Source organism: Sceloporus occidentalis, unplaced genomic scaffold, assembly GCF_023333645.1.
Source record: "Sceloporus occidentalis isolate IW3139 unplaced genomic scaffold, rSceOcc1.0.p SCAF_1, whole genome shotgun sequence".
NCBI lineage: Eukaryota > Metazoa > Chordata > Lepidosauria > Squamata > Phrynosomatidae > Sceloporus > Sceloporus occidentalis.
Genome location: NW_028316981.1, coordinates 31,527,110 through 31,546,327, shown reverse-complemented (window position 1 = coordinate 31,546,327; position 19,218 = coordinate 31,527,110). Strand labels below are relative to the sequence as shown.

Here is a 19,218-nt window from a genome sequence, read left to right as displayed (position 1 = left end):
GTGTTATTCAATGGGCTGGAAACACAATTATATCAGTGCTGTCAAATATAATTTATATGTATGTGAGCAGGAAACTCCAATACAGAGAAACCCAATTTAAAGTGGCAAAACAGGTAAAAAAGAAAATTGAAAGGAAAGTTAAAAGGATCAAATGTCTCCATGCTGCTTGGGGTCTGCTTTAATACCATTTTAATAGAGGCCCTGCTGGAATACGTACCACAGGTTAGGAAGGGGAGTCCAAGGGGTCACCAATATGGCTTAACGCAGTGTGAAAGAATCTAGTGGAGATAAATTTACTTACAGCAACTGAATTTTCTACCAAATGAAATGAGCTTACAAGAACACAAGCTTGACAGAAGGAAACACAAGAAGAAAATAAGGTATAAAGAAAAAAGGAAAGAGGATATTGATAATAGCATCAAAACCACCAAGATATATCTTCAGATATATCATGATCAAGAAGTCAAACAGTTTGATTGTTGGGTGACAACAAAATTAAGAGAGTTTTACAGGAAGATAAGGAGACTGCAGAATCTCTGAACAAATTATTTCCATCTGTCTCCACTGATGAAGAAACAGGGAAATGCCTGTGCCTGAACATATGTTTCCTAGGAGCCAAAGCAAGCAATGAGAACAGGTTCTAGACCTAACTAACAAATTATAAAGGAAAAACAATAACAACACCATTTGTGGATTATATCTGAGTAGACATTTGGCTTCTTTAACCTGAATTTAAAAACACAAAAGTGAAATTGCTGATCTTCTAATTAAAATATATAGCACATTATTAAGAAGCACCTAGTACCAATGGATTGGAAAGCTGTTGACACAACACCAATTTTTTAGGGATCCAGGGGAGATTCAAGAAATATACTAGGAAGCTCAGTTTCTGTTCAGATAGACTAGCAAAATTATCAAGCTTATAGAAGTTGAAGTGTTACTGAAAGAGACTGAGCATGACTTTTGCAACCGCAAGTCCTGTTTCACTAGCCTTTGAAGAGTTATTTGGAAGCATTCATAAATACATGGATAAAAATGAGCCATTACAATTTGTTTACTTGGATTTCAAAAAGCTTTTGATCAAATCCTAAACCAAAGATTCCTGAGTAAACTTGGGAGTCATGAAATAAGAGAAGCTCTCTTCTGAACTGAAAACTGGTAAAAGAAGAGGAAGCATGGAGCAGGAATAAATGGTCAGTTCTAACAAAGGAGGGGTGAACAGTGGAATTCATTGCCACAAAATGTAGTTATAGCTGCCAATTTAGATGGCTTTAAAAGGGAACTGGATACATCAATTGTATACTAGTCATATATACTAACCATCATTATTAGTAGCTGTGGATAAACTTTTTCTTTGTGCACATATCAAACTCTTATTTCACATCACCTTCTAGTTGACATCACCATGTTTTGTATCAACAAATTTCATAAATGAATTATGCAATGCACAAAGTACTTTTTAATTGCCTGCTAAACAGTGTCACTGAATCCTGAGTTTTAGTTTGAGATGAAGAAAAAAATGAATAAATCTTTATTTGCTTTCTATCCTACAGTGATACAAACCATTATGTCCCCCCTTCTCTTTTTTCCTTAAGCCCATAGTAACAGGGATGAATCAAAGTGGCTTTGGCGCGGTTTCCGGACTCTTAGGACGCATGCATCATTTAAACAGCATACCTCTAAAGTGACCCAAAGCAGCTTTATTTTGACCTGTCTGTATGGGCCCAAAGAGTACCATCAGACTAAGTATCTGTTCCTGCAGGGGAAGTGCAACTCCATTAAGAATGTAATTTCTGCAGAATCACAGGCAGTGCACTGACACATCAAAAGTACATGTACAGAAACCATACATACACTTGTAAATGTAGGAATTGTTTTTGATTATGCCTCACCTTGCCAATGTTCTTTTGTTGTTTTAGACAACAAAAAGAAAATAGAACTTTTAGACTGCTATCCCTCTTAATAAATATTTTGTGTATACACTATTATGTACACACAATACAGGTTGTGTGTACTTATTACACAGGCTGAGTACCCCTTATCAAGAATTCCAAAATCTGAAATACTCCAAAATCAAAAATAGACTGCATGCCCCCCCATGGGGGGGGAGGGGGAGCTGAGATAGTGGCACCTTTGCATTCTGATGGTTCAATGTAAACAAAGTTTGATGCACAAAATTTTAAAAAAATATTATGCATAAAATTACCTTCAGGCTATATTTATAATGTGTATACAAAACATAAACGGATTTCATGTTCACATTTCGGCCCCATCTCCAAGATACCTCATTATGTATATGCAAATATTTCAAAATAAAAAAATGAAATGCAAAACACTTCTGTCCCAAGCATTTTGGATTAGGGAGACTCAACCCGTATCATTTAATTGTGTAAAACTACTACTACAGTAGGGACACAGTGTTAAAGTGTTTTAATATGTTAAAGGAATCCCAGACAGCTCTTTAAACTTTGGCCAAGAAGCTGCAGAAACTAGTAGGAAAACTGAGTCAAAGTTACTTTCAGGTCCAGTTCCCTCAGGTATAAAAGGAAATTCATACTAATTTACATGGTGTAAACATTATTGGCTATTGGAATGTATCTTCCAGTTCCAAAACATATATGAGGAAGCAGATGTTAGTATCATATCCTCAACATTTTTACTAAAATCAAGCTGCATGCTTCTGTGCATCTTATGCACACATTATAAACATAGATTCACACTTTATAAACATAGCCTGAAGGTAATTTTATACATAATATTTTTGTATAATTTTGTGAATGAAACAAAGTTTGTGTACACTGAACCATCAGCAAGCAAAGGTGCCACTATCTCAGCCACCCATATGGTCAATTTTGGACTTTGGTGAATTGACTATGTTAATGGTTGATGAATTAAAAATACTATAACCTTTCAGAACCTACATGGAAAATTTGGAAAATGGTTTACAACTATACTCTCCTCAGCGCTCTCCATAAGGAAACACATTTAAGAACCTTTTTTCTTTGGACATGAAATGTCACTTTTCAATCGCAAAAATAGGCAAGGTGTTAACTGGTTTTGCACAGACATCTTATTCTGCTATTTTATTCTCAGCACTAATTCTAATTCTTTAAAAACATAAATATTTGTATAGTCACTCAACTGACAAAGCTGTATCATTTCAAAATATACTATGATAAACTAAATGGTTAGATTGTAACCTATTATGTAAAGTTGGTCTTGGAATGGAGTTGGAAAGACAACCAATAAGGCAACAAGTACAAGATTTTAGTTCAAGCATAAGATATTCTAATTATAATTATGCCTACTTTACTTTAACAACTGTCTGCTGATAAACTATATTGCTACATATATATAAACTCTATATGCATACAAATAGTATACAGGACTATGTATTAATTCTCTGTGTGCATATGTTGTGTGTTTTCAAGCTGTTTCTGACTTACGGAGAGTGTCAGGTGAACCTATCATGGGGTTTTCTTGGCAAAATTTGTTCAGATCAGGTTTGCCATTGCCCTCCCCTAAGATTGACAGAGTGTGACTTGCTCAGGGTCACCCATTGGGTTTTATGGCTGAGCTAGGAATCAAACCCTAAGCTCCTGAGTCGTAGTCCAACACTCAAACCACTATGCAATGCTGGCTCTGTACTAAATTCAAAAATCACAACTCTTGTCCTCATTGTGGTTTTAGTTTAGCATATATCCATTAAGAGGAGATGGGATGCCTATCAGTTTCAACAAAATCATACAACCCTGTTATAGAAGTAAAGAAAAGTATAAACCTATGTATTTAAAATACATGAATCTTGTTCATGGAACATTACTTATTAAATTTTCTGTCTTTTTTTCTTTCTTTGCATATGGGCTAGGATATATCACTCATCCTCCACCTCTCAAAAAACAGGCAAACTGAAGTCATCTACTTTCTTTCAATTAGTACTGAAAGCTGGTGTACGTGTCTTAAATAATCCATTAAAATCCACTCTTGATACTTCTTTTACTCCATTAATTAAATAAAACTTTGCCTGAGGTATATACTCTCATCTCATTCAATTACTATTTTGTACTTTTATAAACTGCATAAAAATGTTATTTTCCTGGTTAAACAGAACTTTGTAAGTTTGCTTGAAACTTCAAAATGAATATTTCAAAATTATATAGGCTAGTGCTTGTTGTCATGATAGAAAACTCCCAACAAGTAACACAGAGATGTGTAAATTTTGTCTCCCCACACCACTGCTTTATCAGTCATTAACACTGACAGTCATTAACACTACAGAATAAGAATAAGATAGAAGGCCTACATTCAAATCTCCACTCAGCTCCACAAAGTCCATAGGGATATATGATGGGCCTGTCTGCCTGTCCCTTCCTCAAATTCCTCATTAAGTTACTACCTTTCAGAATTGTTGTGATGAAAATGAAGGGACAGAAGGACCCACGTACACTGCAGAACCATGTACACTGTGCATTGATTTTTCCATAGCAATGACAGGCTAAAAAAGTAGTACTAGCAAATTTTTTCATGAATCCCAGTGACCTTAGCCATTTATTCCCGAAAGTTCCTCAGATATTCTTTCAATTCTGACATGCTACTGGACAGGTTTCCTTGGAATTGAAATTCTTTGAAATCATCTGTCTCAATTGTGCTTCCTGAAAACAAGTGCATACAACAAAGCAAGAATGACATGTATATATTTGTCACAACTTTGCCAACACGCACAGCTGTATCACCTTTCTATACATTAACCCTTAGATGACATCCAGAAGTAGCTAATAAACGGATTCATCCCTTTCCAATGACTGCTACACTGCTCGTTCAAATGGCCAGGTTTGCACCACCATTTTCCAATTTAATTATCTCTGCAAACCATCTGCCTCTCATACATGTAAACATAAAAACTAAGAAGTCCTCTATTTATTAAAGGCTCCCATTTTGTTTGAATGAGGAAACTATGGTTTACAGCTTTGGAACAAGTTGAGATTTGAAGTTGGTTGCTCTGAAATCTCTAAGCAGTGTTTCCTGGTTCGGATGAAATGGAACTGTAGTACTGGCTTGTTAACTCATACACGCAAAAGGAAGAGCAAATGAGCTGTATGTGAGTCCAAAAGGTTTGTTCATATCCCAGCTTATTAAACTGAGAGATCCAAACACAGCCATTTAAACCAAATTTACACAATTGACAGCTACCATGTCTCAAAAAGCACAACATAAAGACAAAACACTGGTCTAAAATACTCCTAAATACTTTGTCAAAATGTTAACTGTAAGTAATCATTTTCTGAGTAGCCATAAAACTGTCTCTAACTAAACAAACAAAACAACTTTAGTACAACTGAGGAGAGTTGGTTCTTTGTTTCTTTCAAGCTGTCAATATGTCATCAATGATTGATTTAGACATAACATGGAAAGATAAAGTAAGAAAATGTGCATCAGCTAACCACTTTACAGTGTTTTTTGGTAACCTACATAAACCCAACTCTCCAGTACCCCTGCTGTACATTTACCTTCCTTGTAATATTAGAATCCAAGATCCTTCTACGAAACTCAGTACTGGAAGTCTTAGAGGAGACCAGATGCAGGACATAGGGCATAGTTAGATTACAGAATGCGTGACCACAAAATATAGATACAACTGTTGAACTGGATGGCTTTAAAGAGAGAAATGAACTAATTCATGGAAGATAAGGTTATTAATGGCTAATAGTCATGATGGTTATAAACTACCGCCAGTGTCAGAGGAAGCATGCCTCTGACTATTAGCTGCTGAGGGCAAATTTGAGAGAGGGGTAGTGCCCACACATGTCTGGTTGACCACTGTCAGAAATATAATGCTGGACTGGATAGGCTGTGGTCTGACACATCAGAGTTCTTCTTGCATTATTAAGGACCCTTTCACACTAAACAACTACTGTATAGTGTTATGATTCCACTTTAACTGCCATGATTCCATTCTATGGAATCCTGGGATTTGTAGTTTAGGAAAGGGCATTTAGAATTCACAGGTAGAGAGCTCAAGTACCTCACCAGACTATAAATCCCGGGATTCCATAGGACATAGCCATGTCAGTTGAAGTGGAATCACAAAGCTATAATTCTGTAATGTGACAGGCCCCATTATCTGTTCCTTTATTCCTACAAAGCAAGACAAACAAACAGTTGATATCCCTGCTTAGAGTTCTGCTCAAAAGCAATCATGACGTCCACTAAACACTCTGAGCCTTCAAAAATCAGAGAGCTAAGCCTGTAGGCAAGATTTGGGTCAGTGCATGAACGCATCACGACACCAACCTCCTTGTATTGTATTGTATTCATGTTTAACTTTTCCCACCAAACTAAGCAATATTTTGATACATTATGGTCATTTGACATGCTGGTTTAAGTTTTTAAACAAGTATACAATAATGGTTTCAGAAAGACACAGGTCATACCACACACTTCCTCTGTAGCCATACATTTAACTGTTGTTGTTGTTGTTGTGTGCCTTCATTTTTTCTGATTTATGGTAACCCTAAGGCGAACCTACAATGGGGTTTTCTTAACATCTGTTCAGAGTGGACTTGCCTTTGTCCTCCTCTGGACTGAAAGAGTGCAACTTGCTCAAGATCACCCAGTGGGTTTCTATGGCTGAATGGTGACTGTCCTATAAAACAGGACATCTCTGCACACCAGACCCACCTTCTCTACAGAGTCGCATTGCTTCTCGGTTTTTCCCATATTCCTTGAAGCTTTCTTCCAAGGCTGCTCCTGTGTAAATATGACAACAGATAGAAGAAAGGCTTTAGTTTCTTCAGTTCTTACAGAGTTGTGGCTACATAACAGAAAAAGCCATTTTTTGTTTTTCAAATCTAAAACATTCAGTGCAATAACAAATATAAAACAGACCTGCCTGAAAAGTCTACAACACAGACCCTCTCCCCTATCTCACATAAACAAAGGAGCATGAATTCATTTGAGAGACAAAACCAATTTAAAGTAAAAAGACAAGCTATGAAAGTTTTTTGTTTGCATTTCAAATGCACATACTTACTGTAACAAGCCCACATGATAAATCAAACGATTGCTTAGGACACACATACAGGAAGGTATGCCTTTTCCATACCAACCTGCCCAATCCTAAGATAGCTAGAGGTTCTTCTATATACACCCATGCCAGGATAAGTTTATTATCCTGTCACAAGGGGAAGAGCCTCTCTGTGCCAGTGCCCCCTTTAAAGGTCCCTCCCCAGAGAGCAGCTGAAAGTGATGCTATTAAACTAATTTTTTTTCTCTAGAAATTTTAAAGTTGGTCAATGATTTTAGTATCTTTTAAAACTGTTCTTGCTTGCTTTCTAATTAGGGCTGTTATCTTTTTTAGGATAATTCATTTTATTCATTACCTTGTACACTGCCCCAATATCTTCTAGTATACAAACAATGTTAATAAATTAATTAACGAACATGCCATGATCCTAAATGATATGAACATGCAATTCAATATGTACGTGTCTTTCTCTCTCACACACACACATACCTGTGTGTATTAGTATCCTGGAATACTTTTCACAGCCAGTGAATCCTTCAAATATCATGTGTGTCATGAGAATGAATGGCAGAAACATACCAGTGAATGTAAATTGGCCTCATTCGGACATTATGCTAAACAATGATTTGGCACAATGTAGAAGAGGCTTAGCCTCTTCCCTGACACAACATTTTTGTGCCTTTCCAGCTCCCATGCAGCTAAGGAGTAAGAGTTTGGAAGCTTCTTCTTTAAATTATCCACAGCTTCCTGGCTAGCATTACAAACTATAGCTGGTTTAAGCAAGTCAGCATTGAAAAAGTTGCTTTTTTAAAATTAACTACAGTTAATATTAATAGCAATACATTATTCCCATAATACAATAAACTATAGCTAACAATGAAAGCAGGCATAAGAGACAGGCAGAAAACATGGCACAAAGACCTACTCATGGTGTACTAAACTGGTAATGAGGCCTGCCAGATGTTGTTTAATTGCAAGACTCAGCAGCCTTATCTAGCACAGTCACTGGTGAGAAACATGGGCAGCAGCATCTCAGCATCTGGAGGCCTACAGGATTTTTCACCATGGACAGCATGGCATGGACATACAGCCACGGTAATGTTAAAAACAGCAACCATATCTACGAACAAGTTGCATTAAACCCTTTTGGGACCACCATGAATGGGTTCTTTTGCTTGATAAGATTTTTTTTTTTTAAGGTGGAGAGACTAGATGCTTTCACACACCTGCAAACAAAAAATGCCAAATCGAATGTATCTCTGACAGAAACCACACCTGGAAATGTGCAACTACTCTCTTGGTCACGTGGGTCAATGAGGTACCAGACCGAATTGAGATGTGCATTAGAAAGCAGGGAAGACACATACCTAGGCCTAAGAAACAGGAAATGCCCTGCAAATCTACACTGTAAACACAACACAGTTTGATACAACTTTAAGTGCTGTAACTCCATCCCATGGAATCCTGGGATTTGTAGTTTTACAAGGTCTTTTAGCCTTCTCTGCCCAAGAGGACTGGTGACTCACCAAATTACAATCCCAGGATCCTGTAGGATGGAGCTGTAGTCAGTTAAAGTGGTCTCAAACTGCACGGTTTCTATAGTGCAGATGCACTGAGAGAAGATTACTTGTGTCAATTCCTGTATGACTTATGATGACCCCAAGGCAATTCAACCAATCACAGTGTTTTCTTGGCAGGTTTCTTCACAGGGGGGTTTGCCACTGTTGCAAATGCTCTGAGGATTATCTTTGTTGTTGCTGCTGTTGTTATGTGCCTCCAAGTCATTTCTAACTTATAGCAGCCCTAAGGCAAAGCTATCATAGAGTTTTCTTGGCAAGTTTCTTGGGGGAGGGGGAGATGGATTGCCATTGCAAATGCTCTGAGGATTACATTTCTTGTTATTTTTGTTATTGCTGTGTGCCTCCAAGTCATTTATGAACCTATTATGGTGTTTTCTTTACAAGTTTCTTCAGTTTACCACTACTATCCTTTGGAGCTGAGAGTGTGTGATTTGCCCAAGGTCACCCAGTAGGTTTTTTAATGCTACACATAGATAAACTCCTGAGGCTGGCCAGTGTGTGTGTGTGGCAGTGGACCTGAAATAAACCTGACTTTTCTTGCCTACTGTCCCTTCCTCACAACCTGGGACACTTATTTATTTAAAATGTTGGGGCTACCTCCTTGGGACCTCTTCCCCTCCCGCAGAGGACCAGTTGCTGCTGGCCATGGCCTCTAAAGCTTTTCTTTAAGGAATCCTGCCTTTCTCTTGCACTTCTTTTTCATCTGCCTTAGCTTGGCCCACAGGATCATAGAACTAGAAAAGACCCCAAGGGCCATCCAGTCCAACTACCTGGCTCCCAATGTGTGGCTCAGGTGGGATAATAACTTAATAATCAGGTGGCGGTGGCATCAGGTTCTTTAGATAAATGGTGTTCTCAAGGGGTCCCATTCAACTCAGGCAGGAGAGGGACCCACAGTGATCCCTCACAACCCCTTGGGGGCCTGGCCAATTATCAGGATCCCTCATGTTTCTCTCTCTTACTGTATATTTCCTTTGCTTAGAATAAAACTTTTAAAGGACCCTGCCTCTCTCTTACACTTGGTTTTCACCATGTCTTGACTTGGCCCAATTCTTCCCTAGGCTGCCAAGTGAAATCCCAGTAGCATTCCTCAGCAGGGTCCCAATGTGTGGCTCAGGTAAGATACTGTAAGTTAAAAATCAGGTGGTGGTGGCATCAAGTTCTTTAGATAGGGGTCCCAGGGGAAGAGGAGGACCACTAGAGAACCCCTTGGAGGGGGATCTGGTCACGACCTCTTCCCCCCATCTGTCCTATACCTCCTTTACTCGGAATAAAGCTTCTCTTTAAGGGACCCTGCCTGTCTCTTCCATTCCTTTTTCACCGTGTCTTGACTTGGCCCCGTTCTTCCCTAGGCTGGCAAGTGAAAGACCAGTAGTGTTCCCCAGCAGGGTCCCAATGTATGGCTCAGGTGGGCTAACAAGTCAGCCATCAGAGAGTGGGGGTGGCAGCAAAGTCTTTAGACACAAGATGGTCTCAATGGATCCCAGGAGAAGAACCCCCTGGAGGAGGCCATGACCTCTCCCCCCCCCTCCTATATCTCCTTGACTCAGAATAAGGCTTTTCTTCAAGAGACCCTGCCTCTCTCTTGTGCTCCTTTTCCATCAGTTCACAGACCCATAGAGTTGAAAGAGACCTCAAGTGAAATACCAGTAGCATTCCCTAGCATTCCCTGTGTGACTCAGGTGGGATCATGTTAGTCATCATAGGAGGGTGGGGGTGGCAGCAAAGTCTTTAGATAAGAGATGGCCTGAAGGGGTCTCAGGAGAAGAAGGGGACCCACAGAGAACCTCTTGGAGGAGGGTCTGGCTATGACCTCTTGCCCCCATCTCTCTCCTATACCTCCTTTACTCAGAATAAAGCTTCTCTTTAAGGCACCCTGCCACTCTGTTGCACTTCTGGCCTTCTAGCCCCAGTCCCTGCCATACAGGGAGACACAATCGAAGCACCCCAAAAGAGATCTTCTCTGGGCTGGCAAGAAAGACCCTGTGTGGCTCAGATGGGATAATAGGTTAGTGATCTTAGGAGGTTGGTGGCATCAAGTCCTTTAGATAAGAGGTGGTCTCAAGGGGTCCCAGGAGAAGAGGGGGAGGACCCACAGAGAACCCTTGGAGGAGGATCCAGCCATGGCCTCTTCCCCCTCTCTTTCCTGAGATTAAAGTTTCTCTTTAAGGGACCCTGCCTGTCTCTTGCGCCCCTTTCCCATCAGTCCCTAGAACCACTGGGTTGGGAGAGACCCCAAGTGAAATACTAGTAGCATTTCACAGCAGGGCCCCAATGCCTGGCTCAGGGGGGCTTACAAGTTAATCGTCGTGGGAGGGGATGGTGGTGGTGGCGGCATCAAGGGCTCCCAGGAGAAGAACCCCGAGGAGGAGGAGGAGAGGGGTGGGTTGCCCAGGACCCTTCCTCCCGCTCTGTCCCCTTCCCTCCCCCTTTCAATCCCTGAAAGCGGAGTGCCTCCTCCTCCTGCTGCTGCTGCTGCTCACCGTCGTTGCCGTGAAGTTTGGCCGCGTCCACCCAGTGGCTCCAGGGCTGCCCCAGCATGGCCTCCGGGCTGGGCAGGCACCGCCGCTCCCCAGCACCAGCGGCAGCGGCAGCAGCAGCCGCCGCCGCCGCCATTGAGGCGCTGTTGGGAGGGGGGGTGGCGGCGTTGCTGCTGCTGCTGCTGCTGCTGGTGGCGGCGGCGGCGGCCGGGCTGACGGTGGCAATGGAGAGCGTCGTGGTGGTGCTGGCGCTGGAGCAGAGGCCGCTCTCTGGCCCTCCTCCTCCTCCTCCTCCTCCTGCTGGCCGGGGCCGCCTCTGCTGCTGCTGCTGCTGCTGCTGGTGGTGTTGCTGCTGCTGCTGCTGCCTGCTCGCCGCCGCCGCCGCCGCTCTGCGTTGCTCCCCTCTGACGTCACCCGCGGCCCGCGCCGACATTCTTTCCGCCGCCGCCGCCGCCGCTACAATGCAAGCAGAAAAGTCATCTTTTAAGGTGGCTTCTTAAGGAGGCTCCCGGAGGAGAGCCCACTTCCAAACACAAACATGCCAAAGTAAAGGGCCTGCGTCCCTAGCGAGAAAATAGCCCTCTTTGGCAGCGCCTTTGACTCTTTGCTATGGAATTCTGGGAGTCCGGGCCCCACAACAAACTCCAACTCCCAGAATTCCATAGCAGAGTCAAAGGCGCTGCCAAAGAGGGCTATTTCTCGTCTCCTATTCACCTCAACAGGATGGAGGGTCATCAGGAAGCCTCCCCGCTCCAGGCTCCATCTCAGCTGCTGGCTCCTGCTCCTCTCTGCCTGCCTTCCGTCCTTCCTCCCTTTCCTGCCACTTGGCCCAGCCCCGAAAGTTGGGAGAAAGGAAGTCGGGTTATTTTCGGGAGTCCCTCGGAAGGTTCTTAAAGGGGAAGGAGGACGGAGCAGGGCGGCAGCAGAGGAATCAGAATGGGAAGAGATAGGCACAGGAGGGAAAAGCAGGGGCAGTGCTCAAAGAGAGAGAGAGAGAGATAGCCCTGTTAGTCTGTGGAATCAATATATGGAGAGGTCTTGGAGCACCTCTGAGACTCACCGAAAGGCAGAAGTTGGCAGCAAGGGCATTGCTAGACTCCAGCCTACTTCCACAGATGCATTTAGGGTGAGCTGGACGAGATCCTCAACTCTAAAGGCAAATAACCCTGAAGCCTCGGAAAGCTCACGCTGCCAATTTCTTTCTTGCAGTTAGTCTCAAAGGTGCTGCAGTGGCTTCTCGGCCTTTTGGCGAAGGTCAAGTGTGTGTAAAGGTGCCACAAGACCTCTCTCTCATCCGCTTCATCCAAAGTGCTGTACTCCCTGCCATTAGCTACGGGCGCGAGAGCTGGGCAGTCAAGGAAGCTGTCATGCAGGGCTCCTCTGCCACTGTAATGGGTTACACAGGAGTAAGGTTTGGGGTGCAGTTCTCAAGCCAGAAGGAAGTGCTGCCTGGAAGAAGTCCTTCCTTCCTCCCAGACGGATTTAGGGCAAAGGCCAGTCCTCCCTGGCACCCATGGCTTCCCACTTAGGGCGACCCCAAGGCATCCTGGTTTTCTGCTTTGAAAAGGTTTCAGCCAGAGGAGGCCTGCCTTTGCCTTCCCCTGAGGCTGAGAGAGTGTGACTTGCCAAGGCCTGAGCCGGGATTGGAAACCCTGCTCTCCAGCATCCCAGTCCAGCACTCAAAGCATGTGCCTTGTCTCTTTAGAATGTAAGCCTGCGTCTTTTTCAGCCTCTCTCCCTGGACGACCTTAAGAGGAGGCCCCGCCCTCCTTCCTTCCCACCTTAAGAGTTTTCGCGTCAAGCCACCGAGGCTGCAGAGAGGAAGCCAGCAGGAAACGGACCCGGCTCCTCCTCCTCCTCCTCCTCCTCCTCCTCCGCGGACACCTTCCTTTCACAAATGTCACCCGCCGGCTTTGGCCTTAAAAGGGGCTCATTGAATATTCAAATCGCCCCTTTCCGTCCGCCAATCGGATGCCGGCAAGCGGGGCTGGGCGGGGCAAGGAAGGACCACCCAGCCCCTGCGAACGCTGGGTTTTGCATCTGTCAAAATCATGAATGGAGGCCGAGATTGACACATTGACTGTGCAAAGGCAACACGCCCCCAGCTCCATGCTATGCGTGGCTTCCCTCCTCCGGAAAAGGTTTGAAACTTCAGGAAGAGAACAACCAGTGGGAGTCTGTCTGCTTAACCCTTTCATGGTCCCAAACACACTGCACTGCAGAAATAACCCAGCTTGAGACCGCTTTAACTGCCTTGGCTCAGTGAGTGCTAGGGAACCCTGGGAAATGTAGTTTATTGTGGCACCAGAGCTGTCTCTGACAGAGAAGGCTAAAATGTCTTACAAAACTACAGTTCCCAGAATTCCCTAGCATCACTCAGTGGGCTTCTGCCTTTAAAAAAAACCCCTCTTTATTTCATAAAACTAATAATAAAACACAAGCAACGCCTCTGAAAGGGAGTACAGATAATGTTCTCTTATATCAGTGGCACACAAACTGTGCCCTGTGAGAGATTTTGGACTTCAGCTCCCAGAAGCCTCAGCCATGTTGGCCAATAGCCTGGGATCCTGGGAGCGGAAGTCCAAAAGCCCTTATAAAGAGCACAGTTTGGGGAGCACCTGTTTATATATTTATCAGTTCAGGGCATAAGGAATCTTTGCAAAATGTATTTAATATGATATTAAATATTATATTATTATATAGTTATATTATATTAAATATTATATATAACCAATATTACTATATTTGTTTTTCTTTGATATTGGTGGAGTGTTGGGGACTATGTATCTGATGATTTGTTGTGCAGGTTTTGTATTTCCTTTTATTGTAACCCACCTTCAGCCATGAAATCTACTGGGTGACCTGGGCAAGTTACATGCCCTCAGCCTCAGGGGAAGGCAGTGGCAATCCTACCCTGATCAAATCTTGCCAAGAAAACCCAATGATAGGTTTGTCTTAGGGTCACCATAAGTTGGAAACAATGTGAAGTCACACAACAGCAACAACAACAATGTTCTAGGATCTAATAACCCTAAATGAATTGAGGCTTCAATATTTGAAGGAGCCCTCTCCCTATATATGCCTGTCGAAGGTCAAGACCTATTCAAGAAGCCCTCCTTTGCGTTCCATGAGTCAAGGCAATATGGTTCGGGAGGATATGGCCCTCTTGGTTGTGGCGCCCCAGATATGGAATATCCTTTCCTTAGCTGGCACCAATGTTTATGTCATTCTGGTGTCCAGTGAACACATGGTTGTTTACTAAACCTTTTGGGGCCTAATTGGTTTCATATAAAACCATTCATGTACATGACTTCAAACTGTTTTAAACTATTTTAGCAGTTTTAATCTGTCTAATTTTAATTTATTAATTTGTGTAATATATTTTGGTCCATTTAAATTCATTTTATTGTTTACATTATTTTAACTTGGTCCAGTATATTTTATTATACACAACTTTGAGATTTTTAGTAGATCTTCAGTAGATATTTCAATAAATAAAAAGAACAAAACAAATATATACCTGTTGTACTCAGGTGGTTGAGTGACTTTTGGAAGGTTCACATGTACATAGGACAGTAGTCTGGATATATTAAGGGGATTCCCTATCTTGGTATAAATGTAAAAGCCTATAAACCAAAGTTAAGGAAACATCCCACCACCAGCACATTAAATTATTTTGAGTCAATAAAAAGGAAAAATTGGGAGGGGATTTGGAATGGAAATGTCCTTACATTTTACTATATCTTAGAGGCCTGGCATGTCTGGCACACTGAATCTGAATTTGGAGCACTGAATCAGAGCATTCCTCTGAAGCAGATAAGAAAGTCTGGGGGAGGGGAATGGAAAAATTTGGAGGGGGGAATAAAACCTTGTTTGTTACAGAAACTTTTTTTTCAGAAAAATGGAAATTTTGATTATGAAATATTTTCTTTTAGAATGATAAATAAGTGAAGATGTTAATATATTTATTACCCCTACATGATTTCTAAAAGTGACCGTACATAACTGGTCAGATAACTTCTACATAAAACAAAGTACAGCCATGCTTAATCCAGACAAGACAGATGTGCTCCCAAGTGAACTAAAAGGCAGACCGGCTCTCACCTCTCTCCTGGATTCATCTCTGAGCCTGGATGTCCAGGTCTCAGCAGTGGTCAGGAGTGCATTTGCACAGTTTAAACTAGTATGCCAGCTGTGCCCTTTCCTTGAGATGTCAGATCTGGCTACAGTGACACATGCCTGGATTACAATCCCATTTGGACCACAGTGGGATCTCGGTATCCGCGAACGTGTGGTTCCATGGATGGCAAGCTCAATGATGGCATGTGCACGCAACCATGCCATCACTGAGGACACGGAACTGAAGCCCTCCCTCCCTCCCTTCTTTCCCCTGCCCTCCCGCTCTAAGGCTTCTGCCCTGGGCTTGGCTTTGGGGGCCAAGACTGGAGCTCTGCTGGCCAGAGAGGGTTGGAGCCGGAGCCAGGGCTTGGGTCTCAGAGCCTGGAGGTTCCTTCCTGGGTGTCAGGCCTGGGGAGGGGGGCTCTGAGACCGATGCCAGCTCTGGCTACCTCTGGCCGAAGGGGTTTCAGCCTCTACCACTGAAGCCAAGCCTGGAGCAGAAGCCTCGGAGGGGGAGGAAGGAGGGAGGGAGGGCTTCAGTTGCATTGTCCCCAATGCTGGAGCAGCTATGTGGCTGCTCCCACCATTGGGGTCAATGGGACTTGAGCATCCACAGATGTAGGTATCTGCGGGGAGGTCAGGAACGGATCCTCTACATATACCAAGGGTCGACTGTACCCTACAAGGGGCTACCTTTGGAAACTGTTAGGAAACTTCAGCAGGTGCAAAATGTTGTGGCCAGAATGCTGACCAGTGTCAGTTATAGGGAGCATAGAACTCCCTTGCCGAAACAGCTTCACTGGCTATTGGGTTTGTTTCTGGGCACAATTCAAAGTGCTGGTCATGACATATAAAGCCCTATACTGCTTAGGTCCAGACTATTTGAGAAACTATGGCGCAGGACAGACTGTCCAGAAAGGATGGTCTCCTGGTGCCTAGCTTTGGTCCATGGGGAAGCTGCAGCCTCCAGACCGCAGGACTTCCCCGCGGACCAAAAAGAACCCACAAAAAGCGGGTTCTTCTTGTGGTGCAATTATGATGCCGCAATGCGCCAATGGCACACTTGTGACATCGTAATGGTGCTGCGACATGTGAACGCTAGACGTCTGTCATGTAATGATGGTGGTGCCCATCTGTACAGGGTGCTGCCATTTTGACGCCCTCGTCACGTGTGAGGGGCGAGGGGCGTCTACAAGCATTGCCCCTCGCACGTGATGAGGGCTTCCTATTGCACCTGTCTGGACCGGGCCTATATCTACCCATACAAACATGCTAGAACCCTAAAATCATCAGGAGAAGGCTTTCTGTCAGTCCTACCACCATCATAGGCTGGCTTGGTGAAGACAAAAGAGAAAGCCCTCTTAATGGCTGCTTCCACCCTTTGGAATTCCTTTTGCAGGAAGCTAGGCTGACCCTGCTTTCCTTTTCTGGCCAGCAAATTATGTTTTGTTTAAGCAGGTTTTATAATGTAATTGGACCAGGGAGGCTTTTTTATTGGGATCTGTGTTTTATTTTTTTATCTTCTGTATGTTTTAAAATAATTTTATATTGGTTTAATTGTGATTAATTTAAATGTTTTAAAAACTGTACTGGAGGATTTTAATTGATCTCCTTCTGTGAACCAGTCTGGGTCTCATTCTGGGAGAAAAGCAGCATACAAAATAAATAAATAAAACCATTCAAACTGGTAGTCTACAGATCAATGTCTGTGCATGAGCTCTCCAGTACCAACGCAAGTGAACTTCAAGGAAAGAAACAGTTCTAGACAACGGCCATAAATGTGACACTGGCCTCTGGCACATTAGAAAAGAAAATGCCAGTGCCCCCATATTAGTTACTAAAAACTATTGGTTGAAGTACCATATAAAATCATTGTAACTTCCTAGTCCTAGTTTCCTTTTTATACTTCTTATATGAATGAATGCTTTAAAGCTGTTTGCCACTATGGAGCATTAGAGGAGACAAAATAATTTTCTTTTTTATACCAATGTTGAAGGTTTCTTCTGTTCCTACTCTTTTATTGCTTGAGTCTCATACACTGCAAATATAGATTAATTTCTATTCATGGGCTCATTACAGGTCACAACTATGTAATCCATTTGTAATTATTTTCTGAATAAATTCAATTTTTAACATACAAAGCATGATAATTTTATAACAAACCAAGCTATAGATAATGTATTTTATGTTCTAAAAGTAGCAAACTAACTTTTAATCTGTAAAGGTATTAATACTGCATTTTTTCATTCCTCCAAAAGTTACTTTTTTCCCCCATGACTTCAATACTTCTGAAATTTTTTATCTCTACTCTTTACAGAAGTGGAGGAATTTTGTTGCATTTTTGGGAAAATTGATACACAAATATATTTTTAAATGTTTTAAGTGTATAGACTAAACACACCCACCCACCCACACACTTTCTGATTCCTAAAAATATTCATCTTATGTTTACAGACATATTTAAGTGCCATTTGAAATATCTTGGTTGCTCTAATTTAGGACATATAAAACAATCTAAGTAACAAAATCAAAGCCATATTCTTAACCAAGATCTAGTCTATTCAGTGCTTCCAAAAGTCTAATTACCATTTAAGATGAATTATGATATATAGATGCACACACAGAGAAAGTCTTATCAATGCTAAGAAAGGAAACTGAAAATATTACATATTATAATGTTCAGAAAAGAAACTGAAAATATTACATAAAACATGGTATTTCAAAACAATAGCTCAATATATCCCAGGGTGCATCCAGAAAGACTAGAATGTTTTTGTTCCTGTTTTTCCCCAATTGTATTTTGGAAATGCATACATGTTTTAATTGTGCCAGAATATTTTCTGTCATCTCCTAGTACAATCAGAGACATTTTATATCAGCTCCTCAAATCAGTTTATTTTAACCAAGTATAAAATCAGAAAGAATAGGAACAAAATCTGGGAGTTTTCAATCAGTCTGGATCCGCCCTTTACACACAGCACAAGCAAACTTTACAAGAGCAACTTTCAAGGCAAGCTTATCATAAGAATGAGGAAGAGGGAAGATGCTGGGGTGGGGGATAATGACACTGTTCCACCTTACATCTTAACTATTCTAGTTTGATGGAAGTCAAAAAAGGAGACATAAAAAACTGCAGTAACTACAGGACCATTGCATTAATTTCCTATGCAAGAAAAGCCACACTCAAAATACTGCAGCAAAGACTTCTACCATATATGGAGCGAGCAATTCCAAAGGTGCAAGCTGGGTTCTGGAAAGGAAGAGGCACTAGGGATCACACTGCAAAAAATATGCTGGATAATGGAGTGCACTAGAGAACTGCAGGAAAAAAATTACTATGTACTTTATAGATTACTCCAAAGCCTTTGACTACATAGACCATGAAGAAACGGTTGGCTCTCAAAGAAATGGGTATACCATTATATTTGATTGTCTTCATGTGTGTGTAACCTCTACACAGGGCAAGAACCTACCATTAGAACAGAATACAGAGAAACAGAATGGTTCTGAGTTGGAAAAGATGTCAGGCAAGGTTACATGTTATCACCCTATTGGTACACCTTAGATGCAGAAAATATCATACATAGAGCAGGCTTAGACTCAGAGGAAGAAGGAGTGAAGATTGGAGAGAGACCAACAATACAAGATATACAGATGATACTTTATTACTAGCAGAATACTTCAAGTACTTGAAACAATTACTAAAGAATGTCAAAGAAGAAAGTGTGAAGGCAGGGTTAATGATGAACACGAAGAAAACTAAAAATAATTACCATGGAGGATTTATAAATTTAATCTAGAAGACAATGAAATTAGTAGTCAAAGATTTCCCATACCTTGGATCAAGCATAAATCAAATTGGTGACCGCAGACAAGAAATCAGATGAAGACTAAGACTAGGAAGGGCAGCTACGAACGAAACAGACAAGATAATAAAAAGCAAAAATAAAACACTGTACACTGAAGTAAGGATTGTCCAAACCATTGTACTGTATTTTCCAGCACCATGCAGGGA

General features: G+C 42.0%; 1 protein-coding gene across 1 annotated transcript in view; it reads right to left on the bottom strand.

Moving 5' to 3' along the window:
• LOC149321290 (ataxin-7-like) overlaps window positions 1-19,218 on the bottom strand; it is a 129,528-nt gene that overhangs the window by 89,380 nt on the left and 20,930 nt on the right. The window contains exons 3-4 of the mRNA XM_089518989.1: window positions 11,088-11,540; window positions 6,679-6,747 (exon numbers count right to left, since the gene is read on the bottom strand). Of these exons, the coding sequence (XP_089375115.1) occupies window positions 6,679-6,747; window positions 11,088-11,517 (499 nt within the window). The 5' untranslated portion in view covers window positions 11,518-11,540. The remainder of the gene's footprint in view (window positions 1-6,678; window positions 6,748-11,087; window positions 11,541-19,218) is intronic.